The sequence below is a fragment of the Rhinatrema bivittatum genome, chromosome 2 (assembly GCF_901001135.1).
Source record: "Rhinatrema bivittatum chromosome 2, aRhiBiv1.1, whole genome shotgun sequence".
NCBI lineage: Eukaryota > Metazoa > Chordata > Amphibia > Gymnophiona > Rhinatrematidae > Rhinatrema > Rhinatrema bivittatum.
The window spans coordinates 456187721-456208525 of NC_042616.1; the positions used below are offsets into that span (position 1 = coordinate 456187721).

The 20805-nt window shown below is 42.2% G+C and overlaps 1 protein-coding gene across 6 annotated transcripts in view; it reads right to left on the minus strand.

Moving 5' to 3' along the window:
• The window catches only part of SLC25A38 (solute carrier family 25 member 38), a 69460-nt gene that overhangs the window by 13365 nt on the left and 35290 nt on the right, over window positions 1-20805 (minus strand). For all 6 annotated transcript variants that reach the window (XR_003854682.1, XM_029590408.1, XM_029590409.1 and 3 more), the window contains exon 6: window positions 18867-19033. Coding sequence is in view for 5 of the 6 variants with exons in the window: in XM_029590408.1 (XP_029446268.1) it covers window positions 18867-19033 (167 nt within the window). In the remaining variant the exon portion in view is untranslated. The remainder of the gene's footprint in view (window positions 1-18866; window positions 19034-20805) is intronic.

A 20805-nucleotide genomic window follows, 5' to 3' on the forward strand; every position in this document is an offset into this window, starting at 1 on the left:
TCCTTTTGTTTCTGAATTACCCTCTTTCATTAGAGACTCCCAACAAATGATAGTTTTTTTGGAAAATATCCATTGTGACACCAGTGACTTACATTTCGTGACTTTAGATGTTGAGTCACTGTATACATCGATTCCTCAGAATGAAATGATGGAGATTGCTTCATTCTATTTTGAATCCAGAATTCGTCCACAACGGATACCATCAGATTTCCTGGAAGCCTTATTATATATTGCACTTACAAAAAATTATTTTGCTTATGAAAAAAAAATTTTTCAACAAATTTGCGGCGCCACAATGGCCCCTGATCTTGCCAATTTGTACATGGGTATCTTTGAGGAGAAGTGGATAAATGACAAACAACCTTTTTTTCAGCATATTTGTACATGGAAAAGATACATAGATGACATTCTGATTTTATGGCGAGGGACCCAAGAAACATTTCAAGAATTTTTGATTTGGTTGAATTCATGCAATACCAGTCTTCACTTTACAGCTTCTTTCAATACAGAGGTTATTACTTTTCTGGACATTACTATCACAAAGACCCCAAGGGGTTTTACAACCTCAGTTTATCGAAAACCGATAAGTAGTAACACTTTCCTACATTTTAGTAGTGCACATCCGCGAAGTTTGAAAGAAAATTTGCCGACTGGACAATTTTTTAGAGTTCGCAGTCTCTGTACCTCTTTAAATGATTTTAAAGCTCAAGCTAAGATTTTGAACGATCGATTTGTGAAGAGAGGATATCCTAGAAAGTGTTTAAGACAAGCTTTTTTGCGAGCTAAATACACCAATAGAGACTGGCTATTTCTACCAAGAGAACAAACAATTGAAGATCTGGTTACATGTGTGGTCCCTTTCTCTTCAATGGCATCAGTATTCAAACGATTGGTACATCAGCATTGGCATTTATTACAAGTGCATAAAGAATTTGAAATAAGACCAAGATTTACATATACACGAGGTTCAAATTTAAAAGATCAACTTGTTCATTCCGATTCCACAATAACTATATTTAATCAAGGGCTAGGTTCACATACATCATGCAAAACCTGTTCTGTATGCAAAAATATGTTAGAGACAGCTTGTATTCAATTTGACAATCTTTCTATTACAGTTTGTTTAAAACAACACACTACATGTAAATCTGCAGGTGTCATATTTTATTCAATGTCCGTGCAAGCTGATCTATGTGGGCAAGACGATGCGACAACTTCGAACTAGGATTATCGAGCATAGATCCAGCTTAACCACACAGCGTCTGAATGCACCAATTGTATCTCATTGTCTCGATAAGGGACATAGTTTTGATGAATTACAAGTCTGTTTACTTGAACAGATATTGCCCCATTGGCGTGGGGGTGATTTAAATCAGAAACTTTTGCGATCCGAGCAGAGATGGATACACTTTCTTGATACTGTCCACCCTAAAGGATTGAATGCAGAAGTGGAATTGAATGTTCTTTTGTGACAGCAAAAAGTTTTTCCTGCAACAGCAAACTTGATACCTACGTCATACTGTGTGATGACGTTTGAAGTCCTGATTGAACACTTTCTAGTTAAAAGCCCGCGTCTTTTTCAAAGATGGTCTCTGTTCCTCTCGATTAAAGACATTTTGAGACGGCTCCCGTCCTGCTATGAGGTTCGCTGGTTTGCCAATCCCAGATAAGTATTGTTTTACATACATAGATACATACAAGTTTAATATATAGTTTTTCTTTAAACATAGGAATATACTTAACAGAGAACATGTGAATGAAGAATGAGATTGAATATTGAGCTCCTGATGAAGCAGCAGTAGCTGCGAAACTTCGGCCGTAGGTTGAGCTGAGTTTTCTTTACATCAATTTTTAAAAAAAGATCACTATATAAAAAAAGATCACTATAAATTAAGAGTCAAAAATCGTAAAAAATTGAAAAGAAAAAATACAAAGACTGCCTGCCGCAGATGATTAGAGGTCCGGGCGGGTCTCCTTTGAATACACAGAGATCACGCTGTCAGGCTTGATGATGCGGCCAAATATTTAAAGTAATTAAAATGAAAAATTATTTTGGGAAAGTGGCATTGCTATAAGAAACTTATCAAATACAACATTTCCTTTTGTTGATACATTTTTGGACTTTGTGGAAATTGTTCCAGTTCTTTTTTAGTGTGTCTGATCTAGGTACATACAGGGAACAGTGCTAAGCTCCTAACATTTTCCCCACCCTAAATCCACCCTTGTAGATACTCACTTTTTAGGTTCCTAAATTTAGGCTCCTAATTTCACTCTGCCTAGTAAATTTTCAAAAGAGCCGATTTAGGAGCCTAACCCCAAAAGTTAGGAGCCAAACCTCTTTGAAAATTGGCCCCAGAATGTTTAGATTGATTTTATGTTGTGATCAGTCTGCATTTTTATTATTTTAGTTTTAAAATTTTATGTATGTTTTATTATACTTCACTTGGTGCTTTTTGCAGTAGACTATTAATAAGTCTGTACTAAAGATAAAGGTAAAGGTGCAACTTCAGCATTTCTACAGTCCTGCGACTATCCTGACTGTCGACGATGATTTCAATGTGTCCTATTTTCAGAAGAGGTCTCTCCCGCCATCTATTAGAGAAAAATTCTTTTGAAAACTAAATCCAATGTGACTCTGGCTCATGCAACTGCTTTGGCTGCAGGATGGGTACACACACAGACTCTGAATTTAGAGGTGTGCGGAATATCATGCAGAGGAGTAAGTCTGCACTGGACAAAGAATATTCACCAAAACCAGCCTCAATGACTTTTTCTGCCATGTAGGAGGGCTGAATCATTTTGCAACATTGAAGTATCTGTGACGACGATATCTTTTGCAGAACTGCTTCAACTAAAGTAAAAAATAAATAAGAAACAAGCACACTAGGGTGTAACATTATGAACATTTGTTCCTTACATATTTGCCATCTAAGGAGAAATTTTCTTACCTGCTAATTTCTTTTCCAATAGTCCTGCTACACCAGTCCAGCCCTTAATGAGTGGGTTGTCTCCCCCTACCAGCAGATGGAGGCACACAACAATGATTTCTCACTATGACATCACAGCCACTACTTAGAGGTGGTACCAAGTAGCAGGAATCCAGTATTCTGATGACAGAGTTTCAGATCAGACCCATTAATACCATTTGAACTACATCTGAACAAAAACAGAGGAGAAGCTTCCCTGCAAGCTGGAACAGAAATAAGGAAACCACAGAACAAACAAGAAAGGCAAACTGGTTCTTGAATAAATCAACAAGGCCCCAAACAGGACAGTTTGCACTAGATTCTGAGATGAAACAGCCTTGCTTCCTGGGCAGGTCCTGGACTGATATAGCAGGACATTTGGAAAGGAAATTAGCAGGTAAGAAAATGTCTCCATCCATCTCGTCCTGCTACAGCAGTCCAGCCCTTAATGACTGGGAAGTACCAAAGCTCTATCAATGCAGGTGGGCAGAAGCGAGAGCTGCTTGGAGAACCCCAGCACCATATGCCGTGCCAAAACGTCCAGCTGGTAGTGTTTCACAAAAGGTATACAACGAAGATATCCGCAGGCATGAGTGCATGCACCGCTGCCCAAGATATGGATAATGCCCTAGGGAATGTGCTTGAACCAACCCAGGGGACCCTCTTGCTCTTCAACACATAAGCTGATTCAATAGCTTCCTTTATCCAAAGGGCCTGAGTGGCTTTTGAAGATGCTTCCCCTTTATGTGGACCTCCATACAGAACAAAGAGCCTCATTAGTTGTCTCCAGGTAACGAAGGATACATTTTTGCACATCCAAACCTTGGAGAACGATACTCAGCTCCACATTCCTCTCGTGAAAAGCCGGGAGAGAGATCTTCTCATTGTTATGAAAACACCTAGTTCATCTTTGGGAGAAAGGACAGCACTGGACAGAAAACACACTGCATTCACTGATATTACCAGAAACGGATTCTTAGCAAGACAAGGCTTGAAGCTCTGAAATCCTGGAACAAATAGCCACCATGAAGATAGTCTTTAAGGGAAAATCCTTCACTGAAATCTTGTCTCTAGGGCTCAAAGAGAGCCTCTGCCATAGCCCTGAGAACAGAATTGAGGTCCCAGGGAGGAACAATAGGTCGAAAAGGAGGCCGCAATGTTTCATGCCTTATCAACACATCTGGATGAGCAGCTATGGATATGCCCCCTAGTTGACCACAGTAAAACGAAATGGCAGCTATCTGCACTCAATGAAATTAGTGAGCCCTTTATCCAAACCCCCTTGGAGAAAGGCCAAAATACAGAGAATAACAGCCCACCAGGAAGACTCCGATCTGGATTTGCAAAACCCTTGAGACAACTGCCAGACGCATATGTACGCCAATGAGGTGGACCATTTCTGCAACTTCAACAATGTTAGTATCATGGAAAAAGAATATTCCTTCTTGAGGAGTTGTTGCTGCTCAAGAGCCAGGCTGTAAGACAAAATGGAGCTGGATCCTCTATGACCACCAGCCCTTGAGACAATAGCCCCAGCGATTTTGGGAGATGCAAGGGCCTGTTCACCTGCAGATGCATGAGAGCTGTGAACCAAGGCCTGTGCGGCCAATCTGGCGCAACAAGAATAACCCAGTTGTGCTCTAATTCTGTTCTCCGCAGCAACCTGCCTATGAGTGACCATTGGCTCTCATTCAGAAAGAACAACACTGGATTTACGAGTTAGATTCTTCGACGTCACACAGCTTCAGTCGTGAGATCGCATGGTCTTCTTTCTATTAACTGCTTTCCGTGTACGCCCCCCTTCAATGGGGATTTCTTTTGCTGAGCTTAGTGTCTTTACTTTTTTTTTTTCCTGCTTCCTCCCGTCCCTCCCACACCCACCCATCTACTACCTTCAGATCCCCCAACCCCATCACCCCTCCCCCTTCCTTTACTTCCCTCCGCTACCCCTTCACCTATCCCACCACCTGTTTTACAGCATCCCTCCAACCCCCCTTTTTTCCCTCCCATCCCTTTTTATCCCCCTTCCTTCCCCTTCTCCATTTACGTCTTTCTACTGTATTTTTTTCCTAATTGGACCAGTCTCAGTCACATGACCTCCCTTTTTGGCACATTTTTTCCCTTTATTTTCAGTCTGACTGTACGACTGCTTGCTACAGTGCCAACTCATGTGCGGTTACACAGACCCTTGTATGTATCTGTTTTCACAGTGAGTGTTTTTGGTTTTACTCCTGCACCTTTAATCCTTATGTATGCTCCTTCCTTCTCTTGACAGTTCAAAGATTTACAAACTTTTCATTTTCTACTTTGAATCGGGGTCGGTGTTTTCCCCCCCTTAAGCCTCCTCTGCTTTCCAATGAAATTTGCTGTCTAAAGATAATCTTTTCAGTTATTTTGTATCTTCCCCCCATTGGGCATCACATTATTATTGTTTTTGGAATATTTTCTTATTTTATCTTCCCGGTTGGACTTATTTGTACATATTTAATTGCAAACTGGAACCGATGTCTCCAGCTGATCCGCGGCTTTTATTTCTCCTGTGTTTTTTTTTAAGATCCGATTCGTTTTAATGCCGGTACCGGGCCGAGGTTTACATACCTGTCATTTGTTTTCACCCTTTATAGATGAGCATTATAATTGGCTTCTCTTCTCTCTCTGAAGTTTCTCCTAGGCTTGATATCTCATCCTATGCTGAGGTTGGGTCATTCTTAGCCATCTGTGGCTTGCGCCTGAACCCTTCATTATTAATGATTTTTGATCTTCTTCACGTTTCGTTTGTACACACTCTACTAATCAGGTAACTTTCCCTTCCTGCACATCTTTGACTTTTTGTTTCATTTTGATTCGTTTTTTCATGTCCATGTTTGTCTTTCAGCACAGATATACCTGAATTTTGTCTTGATGCAACTACATATTTGCTGCCCTAGATAAGTACAGTGAAGACCTGTTTCTGTAAGCCAATTTATCAATCTCTGGCATTCTAGGACCCCTCTTGCTGAACATCTTTTTTACTTCCTCCTCTTTGTTTTTCCCAGATTATTTACAGTCACTTTTAAAGTTCATCTGTATCTGAGTCCCCTCAATTCAAGGTATCAATATATATATATATATATTTCCCCCCCTCCTTTTTTCCCTCTGGGTTCCTTTTGCCCTTCTTTTCCCTCCCCTCTATTTCCCTCTGTTCTTCCTTTCCTCTCCTCCCTCACATTGCTTTAAGCGTTTTTTTAATAGAATTTAATTAGCTATACCTGCCTGCTTGGTCATCAAAATGATGCCTTCTATTCCTCTCTGCCAGTATCTTCTCTCCCCTTCCATCCCATTCTCCTCTCCCCCCTTGACTTCCCTTTCTTTCTCCCCCTCCTGGGTTTTTTTTTTTTTAACCCGGGTATATATATATGTGTTTACACCTTCATTGGTTCTTTTAATCATTGCTCCTTCTTTAGTTTGTTGCTTTGAAATGTTGTTTGAAAGGTTTTCACCTTCAAGTTTAGTGCTAGCCATCCTGCTCAATACTATATGTTCGTCTCTTGTTTACAGATATGTACACAGTGTCTGGTCCCCTTGATGCAGCCCTGATGCAAACCATGGCTGTGTCGGGGTCCTTGTATTCATGCTACTAAGATACCTTTGTTCAATGTACACCACTGATGTAACTGTATCTACAATAAAAGTTTTTCCTACTAAGATGTATTGATCAGTGATTAATGTCTGCCACGCATTAACTCCGTTGCATTTCCTCTATATGTGTGTGTGCTATTTACTCCGCTCCTCATGTCCTTAATTATTTTTGCCATATTGGGGAGTTTTTGTGGCTTTTTTCTCATTAGTAGTCATGTATCCAAGTGTTTGTAATCTTTGTACATTTTTTACCTTGTTCTAATTTCTTCACCTCTTACACTGCTTCTTTGGGATGCTAATGAAATCAGATATAATGGATGCCATTACTAATCAGCAAAACTTATCAAGGTCATTTGATATATATATAAAAAAAAAATTATATATTTCAGATATATATATATATATATATATATATATATATAAAATCTGAAATAAGTATACAAAATACTCCTACATTGTTCCTGGCCTAATTAAAAAGCAGCTCCCCTTTAAAAGGTGTGGCGCCTCATGAGGGTTGCTGGCACTAACAGATATTCCCCCACTTTCCGGTATGCAGACCTACACAAGCCATGGCAACCACTCTTCCCAGTATCATCTCACCACAGCCACCGCACAGACTTTACCACCACATGTAAAGCAGTCTTACCAGTTAAGCTGCCCTCCAGTCACTTACATTTTTTACTTTATCTTAAATAGCTACCAATACACTTATGCACTTGTCTCAGAGTTTTGTAAAAGGAGGTAAGGTTTATGCAACAGAATCCAAGGTCAGCATGGAGGTGTTGAAAGGACCTGCCCTGGGCTTATCAGCAGACACAGCCCTGCCTGAAAACTAACACAGCAGAATTGCTTATCTTGACCTCAGCAGGAGGTAATACTGTGCAAGAGGCTTCAGTTAAGGCAGAACCCCAGGGAAACATCTCACAACATGTGGTTATAATGAAGCTTCCCCACATACTGGCTGCACAAGTTTTACATTACTCCATGCAGCAGGGGTTCTTCTATCCCTAACAAACCCATATCAAAGCTTCAGAACGCGTTTTATAAATTATTTTCCCCACAGGATGCACTTTAATCAGGCTGCAAGACATTTCCCTCTGTGATCCAAGCAGGTGTTCTGGGAAGACACCTGAAGCCCTTCCCTCATACAAGGAGGAGAAGTCCATTACCTGCTATTAATTAAGTTGACTTAGAAAATAGCCACCGCTATTACTAGCAACGGTAACATGGAATAGACTTAGTTTTTGGGTACTTGCCAGGTTCTTATGGCCTGGATTGGCCACTGTTGGAGACAGGATGCTGAACTTGATGGACCCTTGGTCTGACCCAGTATGGCATGTTCTTATGTAAAGGTGCTATCCCCGGCGACTTATTGGCTTTGGAAAACAGATTGCTTGAAAGTGGAATCAAAGATTGCGATGGAAATTTAGCAAAATCTGCCTACTGACGACATCTCTATATTTCTTAGCTATTTGTAGTCTTTATCCTTTTTAGTTTAATCATTTTAATATACCACCAAAGTGGTTCACAGTAAAAAATGAAATACACTGTGTACATGAATAATAAGAACAGAAAAACACAGAAATTATTAAAAACTAATCAGATAACTGAGTCTAAGCTGAGTTCCTTTCTAGCATGTGTCAGGTTTTGGATAGCATGACTAACATGCTTGCCACCCCTACTGAAAGATGACATGACCTTAGGAAACAAATCAAAGCAATGTTTTCTTTTTCTCCTTTAGATTTGCATGTGTTGGTTAGAATGACTACATACTAACATCACTTTCTGTTATGTGGCCAGAATTTATGATCTGCAATTTTAGGATTCTTAGAAATGTTACGATTTGATTATCTTAGATGTGTTTATCATAGTTTATCCTGTATATTCTTTATGATTTTGTTTCTGTGCATTTTTGTGTTTTTATTTTATGTCTTAGTATAGTATATGCTGTGGTTAGGTTATGATATAACATAGCTAGGTTTTAGGATTTTAACTTGTAATTTATGTTTTATGTTCTGTTGCCTGCCTCAAGTCTTTGGGTAAAGGCAGTATAAAAATCATAATAATAAATGAATATTTCATAATTGAAGATCAGTAGGACAAACGGCCCTCTCCTTTTAGGAAAAGCACTGGGTCAGGCGGGCTTCAAATATACTTTTTTCCCCCAATTTAAATATTATTGAAATACAGTCTCAACATTTATACACTCAAAGAGTGCCATCAAAACATGTACACCACCTTCAAAACAGTCTATACCATCAACACCTCTCCCCCTCCACCACTGAAACAAAGTCATATGGTGCTGTCAGAACATTTATATATAAAAAAGGAAAAATCAGACAAGAAGCAGACGACTGCAAGCAAATCAGACAGGGTTTCAAACAGACTTTTATAAGAGGTTTGTCTCACTTATGACCTTGAGTTTGCTAGAATTAGTTAATTATCTTTAAGAATCCAATTCTTCTAGTGACGATCTTCCCATTGCTATTATCATAATCATCCTCATATCATCCAACCTCACTCATTAACTCAAGACATTAAAATTTTAGCAAGCCTTACAAATTCATTTGGAAAAGATCATGGCCTTAACTGCCAACAGACTTATCAAAAATCATTATTGCAGGTGACTTTAATATTCATTTTGATTCTGATACCCTTCACTCTTCTGCATCTGCTTTTCTTGATGCTATGAAAGGACTTGGATGGGAACAACTTATTACAACTCCAACCCATAAATTTGATCATACCTTGTATCCCCGATTACATAAAGTTACCTTTTACTATGATTTCATTGTATCGCATACCTTGGTTTGACCACCAGATAATTCAGTTAAAAACTAGTCTAGAAATCAAAACTACTATTAACGTTAACAATAATGAACAAATTTGCCGACTCAGACGAAAGAAAATTAATCCAGACTCCTTTTCGGAAGCCCTTGCACTTAACAAGGTGTGGATATAAATTCCACTGGTTGTCTTAGAACCAGGCAATCAAAAATACCTTAGATTCAATTGCCCCTATCATACAATACACAATTAAATCAAAGCCTTCGGCACCTTGGTACTCTACCTCACTTCATTCGTTAAAGACTACATTAAGGTGTCTTGAATGCAATTGGAGAAAAAGGAAAATTGGTTCTTACCTGCTAGTTTTCGTTCCTGTAGTACCACGGATCAGTCCAGACAGCTTGGTTTTGCCTCCCATCCAGCAGATGGAGACAGAGAAATTTTGACTGACTCTGCCACTTAACCTGAGGTGCCACCTGTAGTCTGCCAGTATTGAACTGTACCCAAGCCAGATACAAAAACCTTTAAGAACCAATTGAACTATCTTTACAAGAAAACAAACGTTGGCTGCACCAAACCCTGTATAAGATTAACAAGAACCTGAGCCATTCTTCATAGGAAAACAAGTGATCAAGCAAGCTCTGCAGAGAAAAACAGGCAACCGAGCAGACCCTCCAATACCCCCTTCCCGAACTGGGCAAGACTCTGGATCGATCCGCGGTACTTCAGGAACGAAAATTAGCAGGTAAGAACCAAATTTTCCTTTCCCTGTATGTACCCGGATCAGTCCAGACAGCTGGGATGTACCAAAGCTTCCCTATAGTGGGTGGGACTGCGAGAGTCCCGCTCGGAATATACTTTCGCCAAAACTGCCAGGCTCTGGAACCTGACATCCAAATGGTAATGCCAGGCAAAAGTGTGCAAAGACTTCCAAGCAGCCGCTCTACAGATTTCTTGTGGCGATACTTGCTGGCATTCGGCCCAAGAGGCTGCTTGTGAAAGGGTAGAATGCGCCCAAAGACCAGCCAGTACCAAACGACCCTGAGTAACATATGCAGAGTTAATGGCCTCCTTCAACCACCGCGCAATAGTATTCCTGGAGGCTTTCTGCCCCCGTCTAGGGCCACTCCACAGAACAAAAAAATGATCAGACAAGTGGAAACTGTTCGTCACCTCTAAGTAACGCAAGAGCCCTCTTTACATCCAACTTCCGCAACTCTTTGGACTGAGAAGTGGAAGGGACAGAGCCCGGAAAGTATGGCAGTTCCACTGACTGATTTAAATGAAAAGACGATACCACATATAGAAACATAGAAATGACAGAAGAAAAAGACCAAACAGCCCATCCAGTCTGCTCAGCAAGCTCCCACACTTATCTGTTTTTCACCGACCTCCAAGTTCAAGGCCCTTGTTGGTAACTGTTTGATTCGAATTTCCTGCCACCCCCTGCCGTTGATGCAGAGAGTGATGTTGGAGTTGCATCCAAGATGAAGCATAAGTTTAATGGTTAAGGGTAGTAACTGCCGCCGCATCAAGCAAGTTACCCCGATGCTTGTTTACCCAGACTACACAGATCAATGCCTTGTTGGATGTTGTCTGAAAATAAATCCTCTTTTCCATATTTCCCCCTGCTGTTGAAGCAGAGAGCAACGCTGTTTATGCATTCAAAGTGAAGTATCAGGCTTAACTGGTTTAGGGTAGTAACTGCTGCAATAAGCAAGTTACCCCCATGCTTATTTGTTTATCCAGACTGTGTAGTTCCGTCCTTGTTGGTTGTTGTCTGAATGCAAATCCTCTTTTCCACATTTCCCCTTGCCGTTGAAGCAGAGAACAATGTTGGAGTTGCATTAACCATTTGAAGGCTTATTGAGTAAGGGTAGTAGTCACCATTCCAGCAAGCCACTCCCATGGCTCTTCTCTTCATTCCCATCCTCTAGCCTTTATGGATCCACAGTGTTTATCCCATGCCCTTTTGAAATCCTTCACAGTTTTAGTCTTCACCACTTCCTACGGAAGGGAATTCCTGGCATTCACCATCCTCTCTGTGAAGAAATACTTCCTGACACTGGTTCTGAGTCTTCCTCCCTGGAGTTTCAAATCGTGACCCCTAGTTCTACTGATTTTTTCCAATGGAAAAGGTTTGTTGTTGACCATGGATCATTAAAACCTTTCAAGTATCTGAAAGTCTGTATATCACCCCTGCTCCTCCTCTCCTGCAGGGTATACATATTTAGGTTCTTCAATCTCTCCTCATAAGACCATCCACCTTTTTGGTCACCCTTCTCTGGACCGCCTCCATCCTGTCTCTGTCCCTTTGGAGATATAGTCTCCAGAACTGAACCGAGTACTCCAGGTGAGGTCTCATCAAGGCACTGTACAAGGGGTCATCACTTTCTTTCTCTTACTAGATATTCCTCTCTCTATGCAGCCCAGCATTCTTCTGGCTTTAGCTATCGCCTTGTCACATTGTTTTGCAGACTTCAGATCATTAGACACTATCACCCCAAGGTCTCTCTCCTGCTCCGTGCACATCAGCCCTTCACCACCCCCCCTCCCCATCAAATATAGTTCTTTCGGATTTCCACACCTCATATGCATGACTCTGCATTTCTTGGCATTAAATCTCAACTGCCATATCTTCGACCAATCTTCTAGCTTCCTTAAATCCAGTCTCATTCTCTCCACTCCTTCTGGTGTGTCCAATCTGTTGCAGATCTTAGTATCATCTGCAAAAAGACAAACCTTACCTTCTATCCCATCCGCAATGTTGTTCACAAAGATATTGAACAGGACCGGTCCCAACTCCGATCCTTGAGGCACTCCGCTTAACACTGCTCTCTTCAGAGTAAGCTTCATTTACCATCACACATTGTCTTCTGTCCATCAACCAGTTTGCAATTCAGGCCATCACCTCGGCAGTCACTCCTAAGCTTCTCATTTTATTCACAAGCCTCCTGTGCGGGACCTTATCAAAAGCTTTGCTGAAATCCATGTAGATGACATTGAGCACTTTTCCTTGATCCAATTCCCTAGTCACCTAATCAAAAACGTCAATCAGATTTGTCTAACAGGACCTTCCCCTGGTGAATCCATGCTGCCTCTAGTGAACTATCTACAGTCAGAAAAATTGCTGGACTATTCTTTCTTTCAGCAGCAACTCCATTACTTTTCCCACCACCGAGGTGAGGCTAACCAGCCTGTAGTTTCCAGCCTCTTCTCTGCTCCCACTCTTGTGAAGTGGGACCACCACCGCTCTTCTCAATCACTCGGCACCACTCCCATTTCTAAGGATCTATTGGACAGGTCATGCAGCGGACCTGCCAGCACATCTCTGAGCTCCATCAGTATCCTGGGATGAACCTCATCAGGCCACATGGCTTTGTCCACTTTCCATTTTCCTAGCTCTTCCCATACATTCTCTTCTGTAAATGGAGTTTCATCTCCTTCACTCCCCTCCAGTTTCTTGTTAACTAGTGATGGACCTTCTCCAGGGACCTCTTTAGTGAACACCGAACTGAAGTATTCGTTTAATATTTCTGACATTTCTTCATCTCTCTCCACACATTGATTCTTTTCACGTTTCAATTTCACTATACCACTTTGGATTTTTCTCCTTTCTCTGATGTTTCTGAAAAATGTTTTGTCACCTCGCTTTACCTATTTGGCAATCCTTTCTTCCACTTGACTTTTTGCTGTCTTGATTACTTTCTTCGTCTCCCTCAGTTCCACCAGATATGCTTGTTTATGATCCTCCCTTTGGGTTCCTTTATATTTCTTAAATGCTGTTCTTTTAGCTTTTATTTTATCAGCCACCTCCTTTGAGAACCAGATAGAAAAGTAAAGAAAAGCAAGAGAAAAATGAAACCTAACATATAGATTAGTTGCCTTGGTAATTGCTTTTTTTTAGTTTGGCCCACATCTCATTTTCTCCCAGCCTTCTAGTTCTTATTTATTTAAATTCTTTTGATATACCGATGCTCAAGACGAAGGTCTTATCGTACCGGTTTACAGCGTAACCAGGGGTAAACCAATTAAATAGAAGATAAAGTTACAATGAATAAGGGATTTACAGTATGGGAGAGTTAAGAGCGAAAGATATTAGTTTAACATAACATAATTCTATCAAGAGAAACGAACGAAACAATCCACGTAAGATACAACTTAGATGATGGCCTGCTCTGTAAATCGAACTGTGGCAGGAACGATCTAGGAGAAGGGGAGGGGTGGGGAACTGAGAAAATGAGAGGTGAGAGATTACGCTAGTTGTGGAGAGACCCATCAAGGGAAGGCTTGAATGAACAGCCAAGTTTTTAGTTTCTTTCTGAAGGAGAAAGGGCATTGTTCCTGGTGAAGTTCTGGGGGAAGAAGATTCCATTGATAAGGTCCAGCAGTTGATAAGGCTCGTTTCTGAATGGAGGTGTGACTAGTGGATTTAATAGGGGGAGCCTGGAGAGATCCTTTGTATGCCGATCTGATTGGTCTTGTGGAAGCGTGGAGTTGAGTGGTATTTTGAGTTGGAGTGTAGATCGATGATAGTTGTTTTTGTGGATGATGGACAGGATCTTGAACAGAATTCTATAGTTGATAGGTAACCAGTGTAAGTTTTTTAGGATTGGTGTGATGTGGTCCTTACGACGAGAGTTTGTAAGGATCCTGGCTGCGGCATTTTGAAGCATCTGTAGTGGTTTCGTTGAGGACGGAAGGCAGAGGAGAAGCGCGTTGCAATAGTCGATCTTTGAAAACAGTATGGCTTGTAGTACTGAACGGTAATCCTGAAAGTGTAGGAGAGGTCTTAGTTGTTTTAGGACATGAAGTTTATGGAAGCATTCTTTGGTGGTGTTGTTAATGAACTTTTTGAAGTTCATTCTGGTGTCAAGAGTAGCTCCTAGGTCTCTCACTTGGTTTACTAATGGTGAGAGTGGGTTGCTGGTAAGGGGGTTGTTGTCATTAGGAGAGATGACTCGCAGTTCTGTTATGGAAGTGTTAAGAACTAGATTGAGACTTGAGAGTAGATTATTGATGGAGCGAAGGCAGTTGTTCCAGAAGTGCAGGGTGCTGGAGGTGGGATCAGTGATAGGGATTAGGATCTGCACATCGTCAGCGTATACGAAGTGAATTAGGTTGAGGCTTTCTAGGAGCTGGCATAAGGGTAACAGATAGATATTAAACAGTGTGGGGGATAGTGAGGATACCTGGGGTACGCCATGGTTGGAAGGGATGGGCTGGGATTCTTTATCGTTTATTCTCACCTTGTATTTCCTATTATTGAGGAAAGATTTGAACCATTTCATTTGAGTGCCAAGCCTGTGATGCCGATTTCCGTTAGACAGTTGATGAGGATTGCATGGTTTACTGTGTCGAACGTTGCGGAGATGTCGAGAAGGGCCAGAAGGTAGGATTGGCCTTTGTCTAGGCCCATCAGGATGTTGTCTGTTAACGAGAGTAAGAGTGTTTCCGTGTTTAAGCGTTTTCGGAAACTATTAAGGAAGGATAATGTTGTGAGAATCTAAATAGTCTGTAAGTTGGTTGTTGACTAATTTTTCCATTAGTTTGGCGATAAATGGTAAATTTGCGATGGGGCGAAAGTTTGCGGGGTTGGCTGGATCAAGATTGGATTTCTTTAGTAATGGTTTTAGAGAAGCGGTTTTCAAAGAGTCCGGAACAGATCCTTGTGCGAGGGAACAATTTATGATGTCTGCCAGTGGTTTGGCTATGGTGTTTGGCATGGTAAGTAAGAGTTTAGTAGGTATTTGGTCAGTTGGATGTGACGATGGCTTCATTTTCTTGATTAAGGATTCAATTTCCAGTTGTTGGTTGTCTGTATATAGATTCACTTTTCTTCATTCCCCCTGCCATTGAAGCAGAGAGCTATGCTGGATATGCGTGAAGTATCAATCTTTCTCCCCTGCCGTTGAAGCAGAGAGCTATGCTGGATATGTATTGAAAGTGAAGTATCAGGCTTATTTGGTTTGGGGTAGTAACCGCTGTAAAAAAGCAAGCTACTCACCACTTTTTTGTGAATGCAAATCCTTATTTCCACTTTTCCTCTTGCCGTTGAAGCTTAGAGCAATGTTGGAGTCGCATTAATCGTGTGTATGTTTATTGAATAAGGATATTATCTCCAGGTAGTAGCCGTCATTCGTGAGCCACCTACTCTTTTCATTCACATCCTCTAGTCTTTATGGATCCGGTGTTTATCCCATGCCCCTTTGAAGTCCTTCACAGTTCTGGTCTTCACCACTTCCTCCGGAAGGGCATTCCAGGCCTCCACCACCCTCTCTATGAAGAAATACTTTCTGACATTGGTTCTGAGTCTTCCTCCCTGGAGCTTCAAATCGTGACCCCTGGTTCTGCTGATTTTTTTCTGATGGAAAAGGTTTGTCGTTGTCTTTGGATCATTAAAACCTTTCAAGTATCTGAAAGTCTGTATCATATCACCTCTGCTCCTCCTTTCCTCCAGGGTGTACATATTTAGATTCTTCAATCTCTCCTCCTAAGTCATTCGATGAAGACCCTCCACCTTTTTGGACGCCCCTCTCTGGACCGCCTCCATCCTGTCCCAGTCCCTTCGGAGATACAGTCTCCAGAACTGAACACAGTACTCCAGGTGAGGCCTCACCAGGGACCTGTACAAGGGGATAATCACTTCCCTTTTCTTACTCGATATTCCTCTCTCTATGCAGCCCAGCATTCTTCTGGCTTTAGCTATCGCCTTGTCACATTGTTTCACTGACTTCAGATCATTAGACACTATCACCCCAAGGTCTCTCTCCTGCTCCATGCACAACAGCCTTTCTCCCCCCATCGAATACAGTTCATTCGGATTTCCACTCCCCATATATGCATGACTCTGCACTTCTTGGCATTGAATCTCAGCTGCCATATCTTCGACCACTCTTCCAGCTTCCTTAAATCCAGTCTCACTCTCTCTACTCCTTCCAGCATGTCCACTCTGTTGCAGATCTTAGTGTCATCCACAAAAAGACAAACTTTACCTTCTATCCCGTCCGCAATGTCGCTCACAAAAATATTGAACAGGACCGGTCCCAACACTGATCCTTGCGGTACACCGCTTAAAACCGCTCTCTCTTCAGAGAGAGTTCCATTTACCATCACACATTGTCTTCTGTCCGTCAACGAGTTTGCAATCCAGGCCACCACCTCGGCACTCACTCCTAAGCTTCTCATTTTATTCACCAGTCTCCTGTGTGAGACTGTATCAAAGTCCTGGGCCTATCCTCCGACCCCCGCTGCACTAGCCAGGTTTAGGCCCCAGCTGAGATTAGCTGGGGCATGGCAGTCTTCACTCTCAAATGTCCCACAAGAAAGAAAAGACAGATTACAGAAACAGTCTGTATTGAAGCCTGTTAGTTTGCTTCTTCCCCTCGTAGTTTACCCCTGGGGTTTTCAACAACCTCTCCGGTTCTCAGGAACATCCAAAAATACTGATTGGGCTTTGCAGCCTGCTGCTACTGTTCCTTTCGTGGGAACAGGGCACACATACCCCAGCTCCCCTCATTGTGAAATGGATACCAGCCTTCCAAACCAACAGACTTATGATGGGCTGCAACTTTAACTTTTAAACATAACAGAAAAATAGGCTTCACACTTTTAAACCAGCCCTTCCCCCAATATTCCAAGTTACTCACTCTACCTCCATGTCTGAGTCCAAGGACTCTTCCGTCAGAGAGTCCACCTCCATTTCCTCCCCCTCCTACTCTGAGGCGCTGGGTTTTTCAGCCCATTCCCACCAGCCTGGCACGCCCTCCTCCTCCTCCACGGCCATGGACTCAGGTGTGTCAGATTCAATCTCACCGACTTCAGCTAGCTGTTCCTGTTTCTCCAGGGCCCTTAGGTCAGGTGGTGGCTCTAAGAACCTGGGAGTTGTAGTTCTCATTGTTGCTTTCAGCACCCTCTGCTGTTTACCCGGATTCTTTGTTTTTTTTTTAACACCCCACTGTTTTCGCCTCTGACTATCTGGGGCTTCATCACACAGGCTGCTCAATGTTGATATCCGTGGTAGTGGCCCGCAGAGCGGGGTACGCCAGGGAACTTCTCTCAAGATGATATCCCTTAGGGTGGATCCGGTAGTGGCCGGCAGCGCAGGGTATGCTGAGAATCAGCAAGTAGTAGTTCAGAGAGGTGCAGAAGGTCAGCAGAGCGAAGTAGATGATGGTAATTACTCAGGAGTGTAGAAAGGTAGCTGGGATGAGCACGGTAGTGGCCCGAGGCACACCGGCAGTTCCGTCAGCAAGATGGTGGAAGCGATGATAGTATTCACAAAGCTGAACTAGCAGTGTCCTGAATAAGGATGACAGGAATCTCCAGGCAGGAAGGCCCTCCGAGGAGCAGATAGCCAGAACATAACAAGGCCCCCGAGGAATGGATACCTAAGGCATTCTAAGTTCAGGCAGCAGTTCAAGTAGCGAAGCGTAGCGTCTCCGAATGGAGTGGAATAAGCAGGAAGGAAGTCCTTGCTAACTCGTAGGAAGCATAGGCTGGATGGGTTAAATACTTTTGGCGGGTGACGTCATGCGGAGGGACGCCCTGAGGTTCCCGCCATGACATGGTTAAGAGAGGGCCTGGCGCGTGTGCCCTAAGTAATCCCCAACTCAAGATGGCAGACGGGATCGCCCACACTGTCCCGGGGACGCCAAGGCAGGCGGCGTTTGCAGGCTGAGGCCACCATGGCCTTGAGAATTGCTGTAGCAGGGAAAAGAGAGGTGAGCAGCAAAGGTCGCAGTCGTCTGCAATTGACAGGCGCAACAGCAGAGCTTCTGCTTTTGTCCTGGAGGATATTTGTAAGGTGGTCACTTTGTCTTTCTTACATTGTTTCACTAAACATTTCAACCTGGGATGTTCATGCAAAAGAGAATGCAGCCTTTGGAGCTGGTGTTCTCAGATTAATTGGGTTTGGGTACTTCCCACACATCTAGACTGGTGTAGCAGGATGAAAAGGAAGGAGAGATTTAGTCTTACCTGATAATTTCCTTTCCTTGAATCCTGCTACACCAGTCCAGAACCTTCCCAAAAAGATGGACATTTGGAGTCTGAAGCAGTATACCTCAATTTACAGAGATTGATAAGAGGAAACGGGAAGGTTACTTTACTGCCTCTTTTCCTTTTTCTTCCTCTTCATTAATCCAAGAAAAGTTTGGAAGGATCATTTCTTTGGAGTATCCTTCGTTAAGTGTTTCAAATTATGTACTTGTTATTTAAGAGTTTAAATCAGTTATTTTCTTTTCTCTTATGGCGTTTTGCTGAAACTGCACCATGGTAACTACCAGTGATTATGTCACAGAGAAAGGTGCATCCTCTATCTCCATCTGCTAGTAGGGAAAGAAAATCCATGTCTGGACAGGTGTAGCAGGATTCAGGGAAAGGAAATCAAGACAGACTAAATTTCACCATGTGAGCAGGAAAAAAAAAAAAAAAAAAAAAAAAAAAAAAAAAAGGGAGTTCAGAGACAGTATTCAATATTTTCTTCAGCTATACCTTAAAGATAAAAGCCACAGCTTGGCCTGTCCAGCGGTGCTTCTTGGGTGCCAACTGCATGTGTGTCTTGATAACATCGGCAGGCTGCGTTGTAATCGACGCACAAATACCGGCAAGGACTCCGCAACTGAAGTTCACCAATGGGGTGAGGGCTGGGTTCAGGTGGTCTGAGAGGGAGCAAAAAGGACAATGAGCATCACTGCTTCGGCCAAGTCACTCACCTGTACAGGGAGGGGATTCTGTAGATAAAGAAATGCTGATGATGAAAAACTGTAAAGCAGCATGGGAGATATGTCAGGTGTAACTATAATGTAAACAAATCCCACAAGAAGACTTATCAATAAACATACTTGCAGAATATTGAGAATATCGGACCTTAATGTGAAGAGTTCAATGATTTAAATTTCAAAAGACTCAAAACAATGGTCCTTTTACGAGATTTTTATATCTTTTAGTCCACAAATCCAAAATAGTGCTGAAACTAAAAATCAGAGTCAACTTATTTGTACTGTATGATTATGCTTGATCCCCATCATAGTGCTATGTTTCGAGTCCCATTCTGCATTAAACTTTTACTTCCACGACACCACCATATTAAAGGTCCTTATCCCAGTTCCCAATACACAGTAAAACATTGTTTACTGTCCCATGGCTTTGTAATTTCCTGTGGAGTCTTTCATAAGGGACTTTGTCAAATGTATTTGGATTTTTAGAAAGCATTTGACAAAGTCCCTTATGAAAGACTTCTCAGGAAATTACAAAGCCAGGCTCCACCAACCTGCCATAAAATTGGGGTACATTGCGAATGGCCTATTGGGTCCTTTCCTGCCAAGAGCACTGTTCCTCACTGTGGTCCAAACAATCTTGCCTGACCTGCCGGGCTGGCTGTTCCAATATTCAACTGTTATAGACATATGTAGCAACAGCCTTGAACCCTGCCACCTCATAGCTCCGGCGACTGTCCATGCAATTCCCTTCCAAGGAAGATTCCCCTTAGGACAGGGTCCATTCATTGTCCACACTGAAAGCAAAAACCATTCAGGCCTTTGAATCTTTCAAACCAGTACTTCCACTTGATTCCTATCTCCACCACCCAGATCTTTCAAAGCCCCCCATCTTGGAGGTAGAAGCTACTGTCGTTGAGGCAGGGGATGATTGACAAACTAAAGAGTAGCAATCTGGCCCACCACATCTTCCAGGTTTACAGTGATTTGGTTCAGTTCATCTGACCCCTCACCCTTTAAAACCATCTCTGTAACTGGTATCTCCCTAACATCCTCATTAGTAAACACAAGCAAAGAATTCATTTAAGGGCAGAATTTTAAAGCCCTGCACACGTACCATGCCTTCACTTCCTCAAAGGGCTTCCCCCCCTGTAGAAAAGGATCAAGCTGAAGCCCTTTCATGTTCTTCCAAAAACAAAGGCTTCTTGAAACCTCCTAATAAACCTGCATTTATAGGGAGGCTGGCAAGAGCTTAATACCGGCAATGTAAATGCTACCAATCCCCAGCCTTCTCAGGCAAGGTGAAATTACTTTTTAACTGATAATTTCCTTTCCTCTAAGGAAGGCAGGCCAATCCACATCGGTGGGTTTTGCACTTCTCCAGCAGATGGAGATGAAAACAACTGACTTGCTGATGTCACCGACTTATAGCTCTGCTCAGATATCAGCCTGCCACTATCTCTAGATAAGCAAACTGTGGACAACTGATTATACCTGACTCTTAATAGTCAACAATGTTACCTCCACTTAACTCGGAAACACTGAGCTCAGGTAAAATATCAATTACAATTGATTACATAGGCTGGTTCTCACTTAGCAGACCTTCAAAAACAACTCAGAACAAGGAACCATCTGCATCGTCTCTGAATAAAAAGATGAATTGAAAACCAAGCCACAATTAGGCAGCCCGGGGCACGATTATGGATTGGCCTGCC